Source organism: Sebastes fasciatus, chromosome 4 (genome assembly GCF_043250625.1).
Source record: "Sebastes fasciatus isolate fSebFas1 chromosome 4, fSebFas1.pri, whole genome shotgun sequence".
NCBI classification, from domain to species: domain Eukaryota; kingdom Metazoa; phylum Chordata; class Actinopteri; order Perciformes; family Sebastidae; genus Sebastes; species Sebastes fasciatus.
In genome coordinates this window covers 1,641,004-1,657,187 of record NC_133798.1, presented here as the reverse complement: position 1 = coordinate 1,657,187, position 16,184 = coordinate 1,641,004, and the positions used below count along the sequence as shown (strand labels likewise).

Here is a 16,184-nt window from a genome sequence, read left to right as displayed (position 1 = left end):
CAACAGGCCGCGGGCTGCGCTCCCTTCTGGGGGAAAGAAACTCCCTGTCACAGGAGAGGAAATGATGAACAGCTGTTGTGTAGCGGGTTAACCCAGGCTTTCACACTGACATCTGAGGCTCATATGATATGTGAATATTCACTGTCAGTGTGCTAAATGGCTAAATGCTGCTGGTGACAGTGACTAGCATGGCTACCTAACGTTAGCTTGAGTGTGAGGCTGCTGCAGTGATACAGTGATACAGTCATACATTAACGCTATAACAGCATCCAACTAAATCTCAGCCTATAGATCAAACAGTTGGTTATTAACACGTTGGTTATTTACAGACAACACTTAGCCTAACGGGATTCTATCAGATATGTAGAGATGTCTGGATCAGTAATATCCTCCACTGTGTTGGACGGAGGAGGACTGAAGGGACATGGCGGTGATCAACCTTCACTTATTAAAGTATCGCCAACGCTCAGGTTCAGGCATGGTCGCAAAAATAATCATTAGACATGTGTATAAAACAAACATTTGTAAAACAAGAGAAGAATGCATACAAACTTGTCAAAATTCCAATCCCTACATATGTCAGATTGCATTGAAGTCTATGAGATCTTCGGGTTTCTATTCCCCAAAAGGGAGCGTGACCTTGACTTTTTGACTTTTTGCTTAGTACTTGCATGTGCCGGTCTGGTGTATACACTCTCACGGGGAACTAGAGTTTTATTAAAATGTTCAAAATCAAAGCAGCAGAGGCGCTGACCATTAGTCCCTAGTATGGGTAAAGATCCAAAAATGCTGGATCCTACAATGCCCACAATGCAACCTGACAGCACCATTTGACAAGTTGGAATTACGCTTCTGCGGAGATACACGCAAACGTCTATCAACCAAAACAACCATGTACCGTAAACTTCTCCAGCATCACAAATAAAATTCCATTCACCTCCATTCTACCGGCAGAAATCTGTGCTGGATATCTGACAATCTTGGCTAATAAAACTAAAACTATCTGTATGGTTTGATACCACCAGGGGTAAGTCAGAAATATGCTTCTTGTTATTTAATTGAACCAACCGTTTCAGTTAAATGTTTTTGCATACAGTAGTTAATATCTATTTGGAGATGAAGAAGATCCTGAGGATGTGAAAGGGGGACAAGATTGCAAATGGTTGGTAGAGAACGAACGTTGGTAGAATGACGTGTCCTACAGTACTCAAGTGGCTTGAAGCTGAAATCCAAAGGTAACACAACTTATCCCATGTTTGATTTGAATATTCGATTGTAATACAATTTTGTTCTCTTCCGGGTAAGATTCAATTTCCGCCATGAACACTGCCAAGTTCATTGGTGATGCCTCCCATGTGTGTTGCACTATGCGGTGTTGGCACGTTGGGGCATCCAGCTGTTCAAAAGTAGGAATGACCTTGGCCCAAAATGCTGAGTGGATTCAAAAGTCTGATCCATTTGCATTTTATTCAGCATTTTCCAACTATTTGTCATTAATTGCAGAAAACAAGGTTGATGGTAAAAACCTGTCTGGCTCAGAGAACAGTATCATATCCCAATAAAAGACAAGGTCAGCTAATATTCAAACAAAGGTACAGCCGCCCTCCTGACCTTGACTGTAATGAGTATTCTGCCCAGAGTTTGAGTTGCTGGAAGGCAGAAATGCTTTGCTAAGAACTTCTTCCAGTGTCTCACGGCTCTCGTTTACTGCCATTGTTTGGCTGTCTGTACCAAAAATGATATGAATAAAACATCAAAGGACATCTGTACTGTGCATTCAAAGTAAGCTCAATTGGTAGTGTGTGATGTTTTCCCTCTGAATAAAGGGGTATATGTGGAAACAATGACTCCTTTTCTGAGAATAAACCAAACCAGGTAGCATAAGAAAGAGTGGAAGGTTGTTGTGGTACTTGTGACAAAAACCCTCTTCAGAGACTGCAGAGTTGGTGGTAATTCTTTGTGGATTCATCACTACAACAAAGTGTATAGAAGCAAAGAGATGAAACTCTGCTTTTTGACTACAGTGTTGCCGCCATTTTGGACTGAAAACGCCAATGAGTCTGTGACCATGTAAAGAGACGTCTGCAAATCAGAGGATCATTTTACTACTCTTAAATTTAAAGTATACTTTTATAAACTAAAAAGTGGGCCAATTTAGTCCCAAGAAGTATTCAACTAGTACATTGATATTAGTATACTTACTACATAAAGTATACTTGAGAATATACTTGAATTATAGTTAAGTACTTTGTCAAATAAGCTTGAAGTATAGTTATTTTTTGTAAGGGGAAACAAGATAAACATATTTTAATGTTAGTGTTAAAAATCTGAGATAAAAATAGATCAAATTTAAGGTCAACACAAGTGGTGGCGGTGCTTTGGAGAGGCCTAAATCTGTCACCATGATGAAAGACCGCCTGCCACGGTGATACCTCGACTCCGCGTTGGGGGAAATATCCATGGGCTGCAAACAAAGCTGACGCTTCATATGTTTGCCGGCTGAATGTTCACACAGAGAGAGAGACGGAGAAGGTCATGCCTCATACACTGTTAGCCTATTGCCCAATGCAAGAAACAAAAGAAGGAATGTCTCATTCCACTCTGTCAGCCTGACTCTGTCCAAACTTTCTTGGACCCCATTTGGCCTTGTTTACATAGTAGAGTATCCAGCTATTGTCCAGTTTCCTCCTCAGGTTTGTGTTAATATGTGCCAAAGAAGAAATCATTTCACCATCCAACTATCCGACTGAAATTGAAGGAGTCTCTCTCTGTATGTCTGTCCTTCCATTTCCTCCACAACCGTTCATCCTGTTGACTTCACACTTGGCGGGTGTACGAGCTCAACAGGACGTATTTATTAGTAGTGCGTTATGTAGGCCTACACACTGTGTAATGTATTGAGAGGGGACTCCCATTAACTTTCATTGTAACATCAGCGCCCAGCAGCAGAGCTACACTTCCACCATTTTGGACTGAGAGCGACTACCAGATGCCAGTAAAACGTCCTCCTACAAAGAGACGTACTAAAGTAGAACTAATTTATTTCTATTCTATTGTTATATTTAATGTCTCTACTGAAATGTCCTGTGTTGAAAAATACAAATATTATAAATATTCATAATATTATAACTTAATTATAACTTTACTTATTTATTTATTAAACTTTAGCCTGGCTGCTTCCCAGAGGAGGGTCCAATAGACCACAGACCATGGATTTAGAAAAGGGTCCAATAGACCACAGACCATGGATGTAGAAGAGGGTCCAGTAGACCACAGACCATGGATGTAGAAGAGGGTCCAACAGACCACAGACCATGGATGTAGAAGAATGTCCAATAGACCACAGACCATGGATGTAGAAGAGGGTCCAATAGACTATGGATGTAGAAGAGGGTCCAACAGACCACAGACCATGGATGTAGAAGAGGGTCCAATAGACTACAAACCATGGATGTCGAAGAGGGTCCAACAGACCACAGACCATGGATGTAGAAGAGGGTCCAAAAGACCACAGACCATGGATGTAGAAGAGGGTCCAATAGACCACAGACCATGGATGTAGAAGAGGGTCCAATAGACCACAGACCATAGATGTAGAAGAGGGTCCAACAGACCACAGACCATGGATGTAGAAGAGGGTCCAATAGACCACAGACCATGGATGTAGAAGAGGGTCCAATAGATCACAGAACATGGATGTAGAGGAGGGTCCAACAGACCACAGACCATGGATGTAGAAGAGGGTCCAATAGACTACAAACCATGGATGCAGAACAGGGTCCAACAGACCACAGACCATGGATGTAGAAGAGGGTCCAATAGACCACAGACCATGGATGTAGAAGAGGGTCCAACAGACCATGGATGTAGAAGAGGGTCCAATAGACCACAGACCATGGATGTAGAAGAGGGTCCAACAGACCACAGACCATGGATGTAGAAGAGGGTCCAATAGACCACAGACCATGGATGTAGAAGAGGGTCCAATAGACCACAGAACATGGATGTAGAGGAGAGTCCAACAGACCACAGACCATGGATGTAGAAGAGGGTCCAACAAACCACAGACCATGGATGTAGAAGAGGGTCCAATAGACCACAGACCATGGATGTAGAAGAGGGTCCAATAGACCTCAGACCATGGATGTAGAAGAGGGTCCAATAGACCACAGACCATGGATGTAGAAGAGGGTCCAACAGACCACAGACCATGGATGTAGAAGAGGGTCCAACAGACCACAGACCATGGATGTAGAAGAGGGTCCAACAGACCACAGACCATGGATGTAGAAGAGGGTCCAATAGACCACAGACCATGGATGTAGAAGAGGGTCCAATAGACCACAGACCATGGATGTAAAAGAGAGTCCAACAGACCACAGACCATGGATGTAGAAGAGGGTCCAACAGACTACAGACCGTGGATGTAGAAGAGGGTCCAACAGACCACAGACCATGGATGTAGAAGAGGGTCCAATAGACCACAGACCATGGATGTAGAAGAGGGTCCAATAGACACATGTAAATGACTCCTAAATGTGTATTAAGGTCTGTTTATAAGGTAATTACTTTCTACAAGCTTTTATTTTGATAGTCGCCCTTTTTACATTACGTGACTTTTATTTTGACGCCACCTCCTGGCGGAAGAAGGATACTGCTACGGAGTTTACTGAAGGAGGAAAAGCACGCAATTTTGCTGCTATATTGTTATCATAAACTGATAATTAAGCGCCTAGCCAGTACGGGAACAAGGTATTGTGTGTTTTATATGTTTTATGATTATATGCAGTAACATTATGTGATTTAGGTGGACACATTTACAGTGTGTGTGTTTAATTGTGTTGTCATTCTGACGGTCTTGGTAACATTCGCTTATCATGGACATCGCTGTAATGCTAGCTTTCTAGCATGTGCACATATTAGGCTTATGGTTTGATTAATGCTAATATGTATTGCAAATACAGTATATGGACAAGGTTTGTAATGTTTACATTTTTAGTAAGAGCTCATTTTATTTTATTTGTCTGTCCTTTAGCTCTTACGGTGTTTAAGGAAGAAAGGTGTTTTCTGAAGGAAGGATTTTACAGAAAGCAAAGTGAATTTGTGTTCAAAATATGGCTAACGGCTGAACATAAATAAAAGGCTTCTGGAAACATCAGTACGCTTCACCATTGTCTGGCTGAGGTCCGTTACACCACAGACCATGGATGTAGAAGAGGGTCCAATAGACCACAGACCACGGATGTAGAAGAGGGTCCACTAGACCACAGACCATGGATGTAGAAGAGGGTCCAATAGACCACAGACCATGGATGTAGAAGAGGGTCCAGTAGACCACAGACCATGGATGTAGAAGAGGTTGTGTCCTGGTCTTTTGCACTGCGTGTTAGTAAATAAACAACTCCATTAAATCCTGTTGATGTCATGCTACTAGAACTACTAGCTACTAGCGCTACTAGCTACTGGCCGATAGCCGGTTGTTTGGGAACAGAGACGATAATACATCCACCACGGTACAGGTTTACAGCATACAGCAATACAGGGAATTAGAAGATAATAAAAGTGATGAATTACAGCCAATATATCCATTATTCCAGTGTGCCTAGAAGCACAAGGCTTTGCCTTGTGCTTCTAGGCACACTGGAATAATGGAATAAGTGTGCTTATAATGGAATAAGCACACTGGTCTATTATTCGTCGGGCTTATTTCTTATTCTTCTTCTGCCAAACTTTGGCACGCTACTCCTCCGGCAGCGTTGCCAACACCTGTACAAAAAATACATCAAAACGTGCGGAATGATCGGGAATCGTGTGCTATGACCTGGCTAAGAGATTCGCGCAGCGGTTTCCGAGAAAATCGCGCGAAAGCGCGTTTTTTTTCTCCATTGGAATGCATTGAAAATCGACGTGAAGAGTGCTCATAAACACTCCTCTTTGGGGCCATACAGAGTCGCCATACTTTAACGTAGAAACGGGATTAAAAGTTTAAACGGGTCACGAGACTTGGGACTTTATTTGGCCAAATGGAAATTTTTTGATAGCTGGCACGGTTTTCACGAAATCGCAGTTTACGTTTTGTGAAATTTTCAGACCGTTTCAGATTTTATAATGGGTGTGTATTGCGTGGGTCGTTAAGGGCTAGAGTGTGTGACATCATCTCTAGAGTGCGGGAAAGCTTTGAAATCTTTTGAAAATTTTCCGAACAAATTGCTCTGTAGTCCACAATGTCCACTCCTCATACACAATGAATACATCAAAACGTAGGTATTTTTGTGCCGGTCGCAAAAATGTAGCTATGGAATCAGTCGGACTTACACATTTGGCGACACATGCCTGAACGTGAGAGCAACAGCAGGCTTCGCTCCCATAGGGCCCCATATTAAATTTCACAGAATTTTTTGGATCAGAGAAAAAAGTTAATACTTTTCAAAACTGCCGCCGAAGTCACATTTTTGACACTACAGACCCAAATGTCACACCATTTGTTCATCAGAGACTCCTAACTGGTCTCATGAACAATCTAAGCGATAGGAGTCACGGTTTCTGTCGTAGAAGCACTTTTATGACATGTACGTCTCTGGTTAACTCCTATTATAAACTGCCCCACTGCAGCAGTGGCCAATCACCACGGCAACTTCAGATTGCTGCTAGACAGCTGATTCACATTAGCCAATCAGAGCAGGCTGACTAACACACCCACACACACACACACACACACACACTATTTACTGTATCACGCCATTTCAGTGAGCCAGCATGCTCTAAACCAGGGCTTCAATGGATCAGGGCCATAATTAATGTGATCAATTACACCTGTGATACTCTCATTGTATGATAACAGGAACTAGGTATTCACCTACTTTTCAAAATAAAATCCCTCAACTCTTACTGTATGTTAACAGGAAACTAAACACTCCTCACGGCCCCCCAATCACCATGGCAACCACTGACAGACACGCATGCAGCAAAAGGGCCTACAGTTATGACCTCACTATGGACCTCAGACAGTCTGAATCTGCCACCCCCCACCACCCATCCCCCCAGCACCAGGCACACTGGTCAAAATTTCTTGTGAAATTTTCTAGTTACTGATTATTATCAGTGTCATCTGATAGCTGTTGTCAGAAAAGCAGCGGCATTTTGTCTCTTTGCTTCTAGACTCTTTGCCGCAGTGTTGAGTGTGAAGTTGTTTGGATGAGCGGTTCTTGAGAAAGCTGCAAGCAGCAACACCGGAGGCCAAGCAACGGGCCTGTTCCAAACAGGCACTTTTGGACGCAAGTCTGAGTTTGTGTAGAAAACCAAAGTAATGATACCAAACCAGGGGGCTGTTTCACAAAACCTAGATAGCGGATTAAGCCGGGATCTATCTTTATCTATCTATCTATACAGTATTTGTGATATTCTAGCATTATGGATTAGTGGTTGTAAGTAATCTTCATGGTAAATTTCCTAAATAATATATTAACTTCCACCGCTCACTTTTAAGGTGAAGTGACAGTAACTCCTTGAACTGTTTCATGATGACGGTTTCAGTTAACAGCAGTGGTTTGTATATTTGTAGGCTACTTACACATTCAGTTAATCCAATCTGCCACGTTGTTTTCTCGCTGTTTTATTACAGCAGCCGACGGCCGTGTCTCCTTTTTACACATTTATGCTTTACTTCGCTTTAATTAGTAGATGATGCTCACTGGGTTTAAAGTGCGTAGAACACGTTTACTCCATTCCAGCATCAGTAAGTCTGTGATTGACCCCGTGGTCTGTTGTAGAGAGCTGTGAATGCTTATCAATCCAAATTACTTCCACCTGGCTCAACCTAATCGCTCCTCTGCAGCCTGGCCTGGACAACGTGAAATGCATTAAGCCAGGATGAACTGACTACCAGAGGTCTGTACTACGAAGCAGGATTTGGCGTTAGCGAGGTAACTTCAGGGTTAACCCTTCAGGGTTTTCAGTCCTACGAAGGTGGTTCACTTCCTACCGGGGTAGATCACCATGGTAACTGATGCTGAACACCTAACCTGCTCCGGAGCAGGTTATGTTCCAGATAAGAGCTTGTATAAAAGCACCGCCTACTGACCAATCAGAGCTCGGTGCGATGATTGTTCGATAATATTACACAAATATGAGGAAGTTACAGTCATAATCAGACTAAAAACAACACAGTTTAAACTGACAGATGCAGGAAGGACAGCTGGATTTATGCTCTGGGTTTTTACTGCTTTGAATTATGTGTTATGTTTATATTTATGTTTTTACTTGCTCCTGAGTCTGTTTCACACCGCCGGAGACTGGGGCACAGCTGAAAGAAGGCTGAACTAGTCATAAACGCCACCATGTAATCACAGGGTAAAAAAAGTGTAATCCATCCATGCTTTACATATAGTAATGTTATTTATATCTAGACGACTATATCTGACTTTTGAGTATTCCGTTAAATTAATAAGTCTGTTAATTTACGCATTCACACATCGGGAGTTCTTTCATTTTCCAGATGTTCTACCTGCATTTGGCAGCTTCAACTGTGTTACTTTTAGTCTGGATTAAGTGTTTAACTTCTTCGTATTTGTCTAATATAGTTTGTTCTTCCTTTGTTATATGTGCCACTCTGCCTGTCTGTTGACTTGTCCATGTCTGTGATTGGTCATATACTGCAAACACCACCTTGTTCATGTGAACACGCTCATAACCAGACAGAGAAACCCTGGGTTGATTTACTGAGTTGATAACCAGCGTCGTAGGACCGCTTAGCTTGATCTCGTTTTTTAGAGTTAGTTAAGCCAGATAACGAGAAGATACCCTGGGTTTGTTGAACTCTCTCTGGTCAAGCCTCGCTTTCTCTTATCTTGGATATCTTTATTCTGCTTTTGTGAAATAGCCCCCTGGTGAGCTTGTGAGATCGGTTTCTTCAACCCAAAACTCGTGGTCTGCACTTGAATCAAGGAGGTAAGAAGACAATTCTGCTTTAACATGCTACTCTTGCAGTGATTTAGAATTTTACATCGAGTGCTTTAAGAGAATCTGTTGCATTTGCGTATGATTTATGACCAGAAGAACTTTACACACTGATGAACTACTCACTCACTCATCTTCAACCTCTTTTCCAGGGTCGGGTCGCGGGGGCAACAGCTCCAGCAGGGGACCCCAAACTTCCCTTTCCCAGGCCACATTAACGAGCTCTGACTGGGGGATCCTGAGGCCTTCCTAGGCCAGTGTGGAGATATAATCTCTCCACCTAGTCCTGGGTCTTCCCCGTGGCCATCCTTACTAGATGCCCAAACCACGTCAGCTGGCTCCTTTCAACCCAAAAGAGGAGCGGCTCTACTCAGAGTCCCTCACGGATGACTGAGCTTCTCACCCTATCTACTGTAAATCTCAAATGAATCTTCAGGTTCCAGCTTTGATGATGTACACCACTTCTATGTGACATCTACTGTTGACCTGCTATCTCCCCCTAAAGAACCCCTGGACCCTGTACCTACCTAAAGACCCCCTGGACTCCCCTAAAAAAAGACAAAAACAGGTCTATTGTGTGTCTCTTTGGGTTAAGACAATCCTGCCCTCTTGTTTTCCTCCATCCAGGCTATGTGATCACTAATAAGCTGTTTGAATTTGGCAGTATATCCTGGGTGAGATAGTGGCAGTATCAGTATAAACAGTTTGTATACTCTATAATAAAAATGGAGAACAGTATGTTTTTAAACCTTTATTTTGGTAGTACAGTAGAACATGATGGTAGAGGCTCACTGTACCTTTCTTTAAGGAGAGATACAGACTATTGGCCTCTAGCTCTAAAACGTCCTCACCATAAATCCACATCACATGGAGGCAGAACTAGTGCTGCCTACAATCAGAGCATATCAAAATATAGTCCAAACATTTGAGCTCTATGGCAGGACAACAATCTTCTTCTCCAGCTTCTGCTCAGGGAAGATGAACCTCCTCATGACGTCGTCCAGTTCCTCCAGAGCCAGCTGGGCATGGAGCACCGCAACGCCATCCGGGTCTGAGCGAACAACCCACTTTAGAGCTCGGTACAGGTCCAACAAAACATCACTGAGAACCTAGAGAAGTCACAGGAGAGAGACGGAGGTTACACTGATGGAACATGTTAGACTGGTCTGTAGACCAACTGTGAACAGCTTGTTAATACTGCCCTCTTTTGTTTTCTCATCCAAGTAATTCTGGCAACTAACTCGGTAATTACTAATAGAACTGAGGGGCAAAACTACTAAAATAAGGCCCAAGTTATAAGTAACTAGAAGTTCTCTACAGTGTGTAAGTACAGGTGGGCAGAGCAAGAAAAAATAAACCTGGAAGTTAAATGTAAGGTGTATTAATAAAAAAAAACAAAAAAAAAAAAACATTGATGTCAAAGTTAACGTGTTAACTCAAATTTGTTTTAACGCCACTAATTTCTTTAACGCATTAACGCAACTTGTGATTTTCAGGTTGTAGCGGCTCAGTTTTAAAACTAGAGAGAAGATACATATATATATATATCATGTGAAACTAGTAAACCTAATGAATCCATCGGTACCAACCATGTCATACTAGCTTGTAGTGAAGGAGGCAAAATAACGCTCGTAACCTGTGCTAAATTTTGGAAAGGAAAAACTGTCATGGCCATTTTTAAAGGGGTCCCTTGACCTCTGACCTTCAGATATGTGGATGGGTTCTATGGGTACCCACGAGTCTCCCCTTTACAGACATGCCCACTTTATGATAATCACATGCAGTTTGGGGCAAAAACATGCAGCTTTTTTCATGCAGTATAAATGTGTTATCTCATATTCTAAAATGGTGTATTTGAATATTTCTGCATACTGGGGTCCCTAAACAGTGTTGAATTCCATAAAGTGGGTCTGACTGTAAAGCTGAGACTCTTGTGGATCCAATGAGCCCAACTGTATTCATGTGTGATGATGTTAGTCCCCATAGGAGACATTTCATTGACCTCACTGTATAAAATGACCTGTGGTGACCTCTAGGATAATCACAGCCTCATGAAACTTTACAGCCACAAACTAGAGACCTAGACATTCAGAGGATGGATGGATCAGACTAGAGACCTAGAGCATTCAGAGGATGGATGGCTCAAACTAGAGACCTAGAGCATTCAGAGGATGGATGGATCAGACTAGAGACCTAGAGCATTCAGAGGATGGATGGATCAAACTAGAGACCTAGAGCATTCAGAGGATGGATGGATCAAACTAGAGACCTAGAACATTCAGAGGATGGATGGATCAAACTAGAGACCTATAGCATTCAGAGGATGGATGGATGGATCAAACTAAAGACCTAGAGCATTCAGAGGATGGATGGACCAGACTAGAGACCTAGAGCATTCAGAGGATGGATGGATCAAACTAGAGACCTTGAGCATTCAGAGGATGGATGGACCAGACTAGAGACCTAGAGCATTCAGAGGATGGATGGATCAGACTAGAGACCTAGAGCATTCAGAGGATGGATGGATCAGACTAGAGACCTAGAGCATTCAGAGGATGGATGGCTTTCGTAGCTAGATTGACAATAAGGGGGTTTCTGAGCAGTTTACACAACAGAAGTGTTCGCCATCCAATCACAGAAAAATGCAGAAATCTCCAAATGTCAAAAGTTTTTGATCCCAAATCACAGCATAGCTTTTTCTCTGGTGTTCCTTAAGGTCTTGGTGTCTTAATGTGGTATTATGGAGGGATTATTGATCATTTTTATCAATTCTCCAGTGGTAAAAAAAATGGTTAAATTTAGCACCAAATCTGTGGAACAAATGATATCAACCTAAAAGCTGTTTCTATTGGTCTATTGTGGGTCTCAGAGGGTTAACTCGGGGCGATGTTATCTTCTGATATCTGATATCAGCCTCACTGTTTACCGTTTGCTGTGCCACAGCTGTCCCACAGCTGTATTAGGTTATTACAGGATGTCTTTGACTGTGAGGCAGTCACAGAAAACAGTGAATTTGTCACTCAGGTTAGCACTGATCAATCATTATCATCAAAAATCTATCTACAAAACCGGACAGCGGTCATTTTTTGACAGAGATTATTTGATTATTTATTTATGCATTTATTTTTCATTACTTTTATAGTTATTCATTTATTTGTTTTTGCATTTATTTATATTATATAAATACAAATAAATGCAAAAATAAATTCAAAAATAATAAAATAAATAAATAAAGAAGCAAATTACAACAGAAATAACAATTTATGTCACACTTTATCTATTCATTAATGTCTAAATTTATTTTTAATATTATTTTTGCTGCATTTAATGACATTTATTTATTTATTAAGTCATTATTTGTATTTACTCCAACTCCTCTGCAAGGTAACCGACTCCTGTTACAGCGTCCTGCTGTTGGCAGCGTGTGCAGCATGAGACTAATTATTATTGACTGTAAACATACACTGTTCTGTTGTATTTCTGACAAAGTAGCTGCCCAAAAAATGTTTGCTGAATTATTAAACCACATTTGCTGTTACCACGGTAACCACAGTTGTCACCAAATCAACCAGGAGGAGCCTTGATTTTATAACCTCAACAGCATCCAACCACATTTTTAAGGCTTTCCATGGATCAGTGGATTCCCTGACTCCTGCCTCGGTGGTCTTCTGTCTCTGTTTGCTTCCCAGCCAGCCCAACACCTCCTCCACCATCCACACCACTACACCTGGCCTGCTGTTCTTCTCTGGTCTGCCCCTCTGATCTGTTCTCATGTCTCTCTGTGTATCATTAGCCATGTACAGCTGGTGCTGCCCTTCCAGCTGTTCCAGTAATGACAGGACTTGGGACCAGGACCTGGGACCAGGACCTGGGACCGGGACCAGCAGCTGGATAGCTGACTGTCATGACAGTGGCTCCAGACATCATCACACCTGAGCCAGCGGCCAGCAGCTCACATATAGGTGTGTTTCCATTGGGCTACCACAGGAGTGGGATACCTCCGGGTCAGATATGTGGAGCCACTGCGGAAGTACTTTAAACCTGTATTCTCTCTACCAGCCAGCAGGGGGCGACTCCTCTGGTTGTATAGAAGTCTATAAGAAAATGAGCCTACTTCTCAATTGAGGTCTGTACTACGAAGTAGGATGTGGCGTTAGCGAGGTAACTTCAGGGTTTTCAGTCCTACGAAGGTGGTTCACTTCTTACCGGATAGATCACCATGGTAACTGATGCTGAACACCTGACCTGTTATCTTCCAGATAAGAGATCAACTCGTATAAAAGCACCGCCTACTGACCAATCAGAGCTCGGTGTGCGGATCGTATGATAATATTACACACATATGAAGAAGTTACAGTCATAATCAGACTAAAAACAACACCGTTTAAACTGACAGATGCAGGAAGAACAGCTGGATTTATGCTGTGGGTGTTTACCGCTTTGAATTATGTTTTTATATTTATTTATTTTTTGATCTTGAGTCCGTTTCACACCGCCGGAGACGGGACGCAGCTGAAAGAAGGCTGAACTAGTCATACACGCCATATCAGTGTTATAGGGCATAATTAAGTGTAATCCTTTCATCCATTACTCTTCCAAAAACTGTATGTATCTAAACGATTATATCTGACTTTTGAGTGTTCCGTTAAATGAATTAATAAGTCTGTTAATTTACGCATTCACACATCGGCATATTTTTCTTTTGCCAGCTGTCCTTCCTGCATTTGGCAGCTTCAACTGTGTTAATTTAAGCCTGGATTAAGTGTTTAACTTCTTCGTATTCGTCTAATATAGTTTCTTCCTTTGTAAAATGTGCCGCTCTGCCTGTCTGCAAGTCTGTAGACTTGTTCATGTCTGTGATTGGTCAGATGCTGCAAACACCCCCATTCATGTGAACGCGCTCATAACCAGACTGAGAAACCCTGGGTTGATTTACTGAGTTGATAACCAGCTTCGTAAGACCGTTTAGCATGATCTCGTTTGTTAGAGTTAGTTAGACCAGATAAGGAGAAGATACCCTGGGTATGTTGAATTCTCTTCGTAGTACAGGCCTCTGATTTATGACCTCAGTAAACATTGTAAACATGAGTTTATGGTCTCAATCTCTAGTTTCAAGTCTTCTTCAATACAGCATGATGTCCATTTAGTAAATTATGGTCCCATTTAGACTCAGACCATAAAGCAGGGGATGCTTTAGGGCGGGGCTACCTTGTGATTGGCAGGTCGCTACCACGGCGTTGTCCGGTCTGGGAGTTGTCCGTGTTTTCGTCTTATAACTTTAACCCTTTCACTGTGTGTTTTCACTTCATCAAGGTTAATTAGAACCTTTTCGGTCGCCTAAAAGTGTCTTATTCAGCGTTCGGCTGTACTTAGCTCCTCCCTCTGTGTCACCTCTGATTGCAAAATAACAACATGGCGACGGCCAAAATGACTCAAGGCTTTAAAATCGTAGTCCACAAACCAACGGGTGACGTCACAGTGTCTACATCCAGTTCTTATATACGGTCTATGGTCTAAAGATGAGACTGTATTGATTAGGTTTTGTTCCTAGATTAACTCAGTGCAGATCTTTCTGATTGACAGAACACTCACACAGGATAACGCTAATGTTAATTTCTCTTTTATCACCAGTAAACCCAGTGAAAAGAGCACAATGAATTGTTCCTTCTACAGTAAGCACTGTCTGTGTATCAAAGCTCGACAGAGTGCTAGAGACAAAGACCTCCACTGTCTTCCAAAAAGATTAAAAAGACATAAAAGAGTCCTACTGTTGCATTTTGATGATCTAATCTTTCATTTGATTGACGCAGCCGGTGATAAGACAGTGCTTTCCATTCTGCTAATTATGCTTCCTCCCATCAGTGAGCGTCTGTCTAGTTTTGGCGGTGTGTCCTTCACCGTCGGCTCTAGTCTGCCCGTCGGAGTTTTTTTGGCCGATTCAGCATGTTGAATCAGTGGCGGCGCCCGTCGGTGAGAAATCCCTCTGATTGGCTGTTCAGATTAAACCAATCAGTGTACGAGAAGAGAAACAGAAGTGAGGAAAACAAGCCAATGAGTAAAGTCAAGAGGACACACAGAAGACTCTTCTCATTGTTCATCTTCATCTCATCTGATCATTCCAACACAGATATCTTCACAGCAACATGAACATCTGGAATGAAGCTCAGCGGTGAGTGAGAGTGGTGTGAAAATGGTCAACAGACGCCGCTTTGTTTCACGTACGTATCATAACAACGGCTTGTATATCCTCCGTCCTCACTCTTCCTCTTTTTGAATGATGAATACAGACTACCGCCTCCTGCTGGTGTGGAGAGGTATTCCCTCTCACCAGGAGCAGAACGTACGTGCTGACTGGTCGTCAGCTGCCGTCAGCTGCCGTCTTTGCGGTGTGTTCAAATGCAACTTGTCGGCCAAGACAAAGGTAACGTGAGGCGATGCAACAGTCGTCCTTCATCGCCGCTAGTTCTCTGATGTCCGCTCTGTGCGTCTGGGCCTTTACAGCACTAGGAATACATATATTGGCAGAGTTACTAACATGTTGAACCCTCAAGCCTGCACAGTGATCAGTGAATTAGGAAATCCAGTCAGTGCTGCCTCCATTTCAGGACGCAGAAGAACTGTGATGTGATTAGTCTGGACCCCGTGGTCGACTATCTAAGAGCAACACTTCAGCAGACACGTCACACTGCAGTAACTACACACTGCACTGAGTGAAGAATGTGAAACAGTGAGAAAGAGAGTCAAACATGGTGTTTGGAGAGAGTCTCCTTCCTGTGCTTGGTGAGAAGCTAACATTTAGTCTATAACCCCAGTGATGACCACAGGGAACCTGGGACTAGATTACAGGACCCGTCCAGCTCTGCAACAACAGCCTCTCACTCTCAAAGACACACCCTGAACCACGTTATTCAGCTCGCTTAAAGCCTGAAGACAAATGGAGTCCTTCTGTCTCCAACAACAGAAAACTCTTCTAAGTTATTCTTGTTTTCTTACAGTTGTTCCCTCTGACAGAGGGGACATTCTTAAACCATGGTGATAGAGAAGGTCCTCACTGACCACTCTGACCTTTTGGCCCTGTGTCTTTGTTGATACAATGGCAGTGAACTACGGATGCACCGACCCATCTTTTTCAGTGCCGATACCAATACCTGGGATTTGGGTATCGGCCGATACCGAGTACCGATCTGATACTAGTGTTTAATTAATCAGCTGTATGCCTCACTGTTTGG

The 16,184-nt window shown here is 42.5% G+C and overlaps 1 protein-coding gene and 3 long non-coding RNA genes across 4 annotated transcripts in view; 2 read left to right on the top strand and 2 right to left on the bottom strand.

Annotated features, from left to right (window-relative positions):
* The window catches only part of LOC141766937 (uncharacterized), a 216,260-nt gene that overhangs the window by 96,059 nt on the left and 104,017 nt on the right, over positions 1 to 16,184 (bottom strand). The gene's annotated exons all lie outside the window — the stretch shown is intronic.
* LOC141766935 (uncharacterized) overlaps positions 1 to 16,184 on the top strand; it is a 121,069-nt gene that overhangs the window by 4,922 nt on the left and 99,963 nt on the right. The window lies entirely within an intron of this gene.
* On the top strand, positions 4,666 to 12,884 carry LOC141766941 (uncharacterized). The gene is made up of 3 exons (XR_012593717.1): positions 4,666 to 4,752; positions 8,879 to 8,946; positions 12,749 to 12,884. It is a non-coding gene; the product is annotated as an uncharacterized LOC141766941 (long non-coding RNA).
* The window catches only part of tango6 (transport and golgi organization 6 homolog (Drosophila)), a 54,239-nt gene continuing 47,746 nt past the window's right edge, over positions 9,692 to 16,184 (bottom strand). The window contains exon 18 of the mRNA XM_074634125.1: positions 9,692 to 10,064. Coding sequence (XP_074490226.1) covers positions 9,888 to 10,064 — 177 coding nt within the window. The 3' untranslated portion in view covers positions 9,692 to 9,887. The remainder of the gene's footprint in view (positions 10,065 to 16,184) is intronic.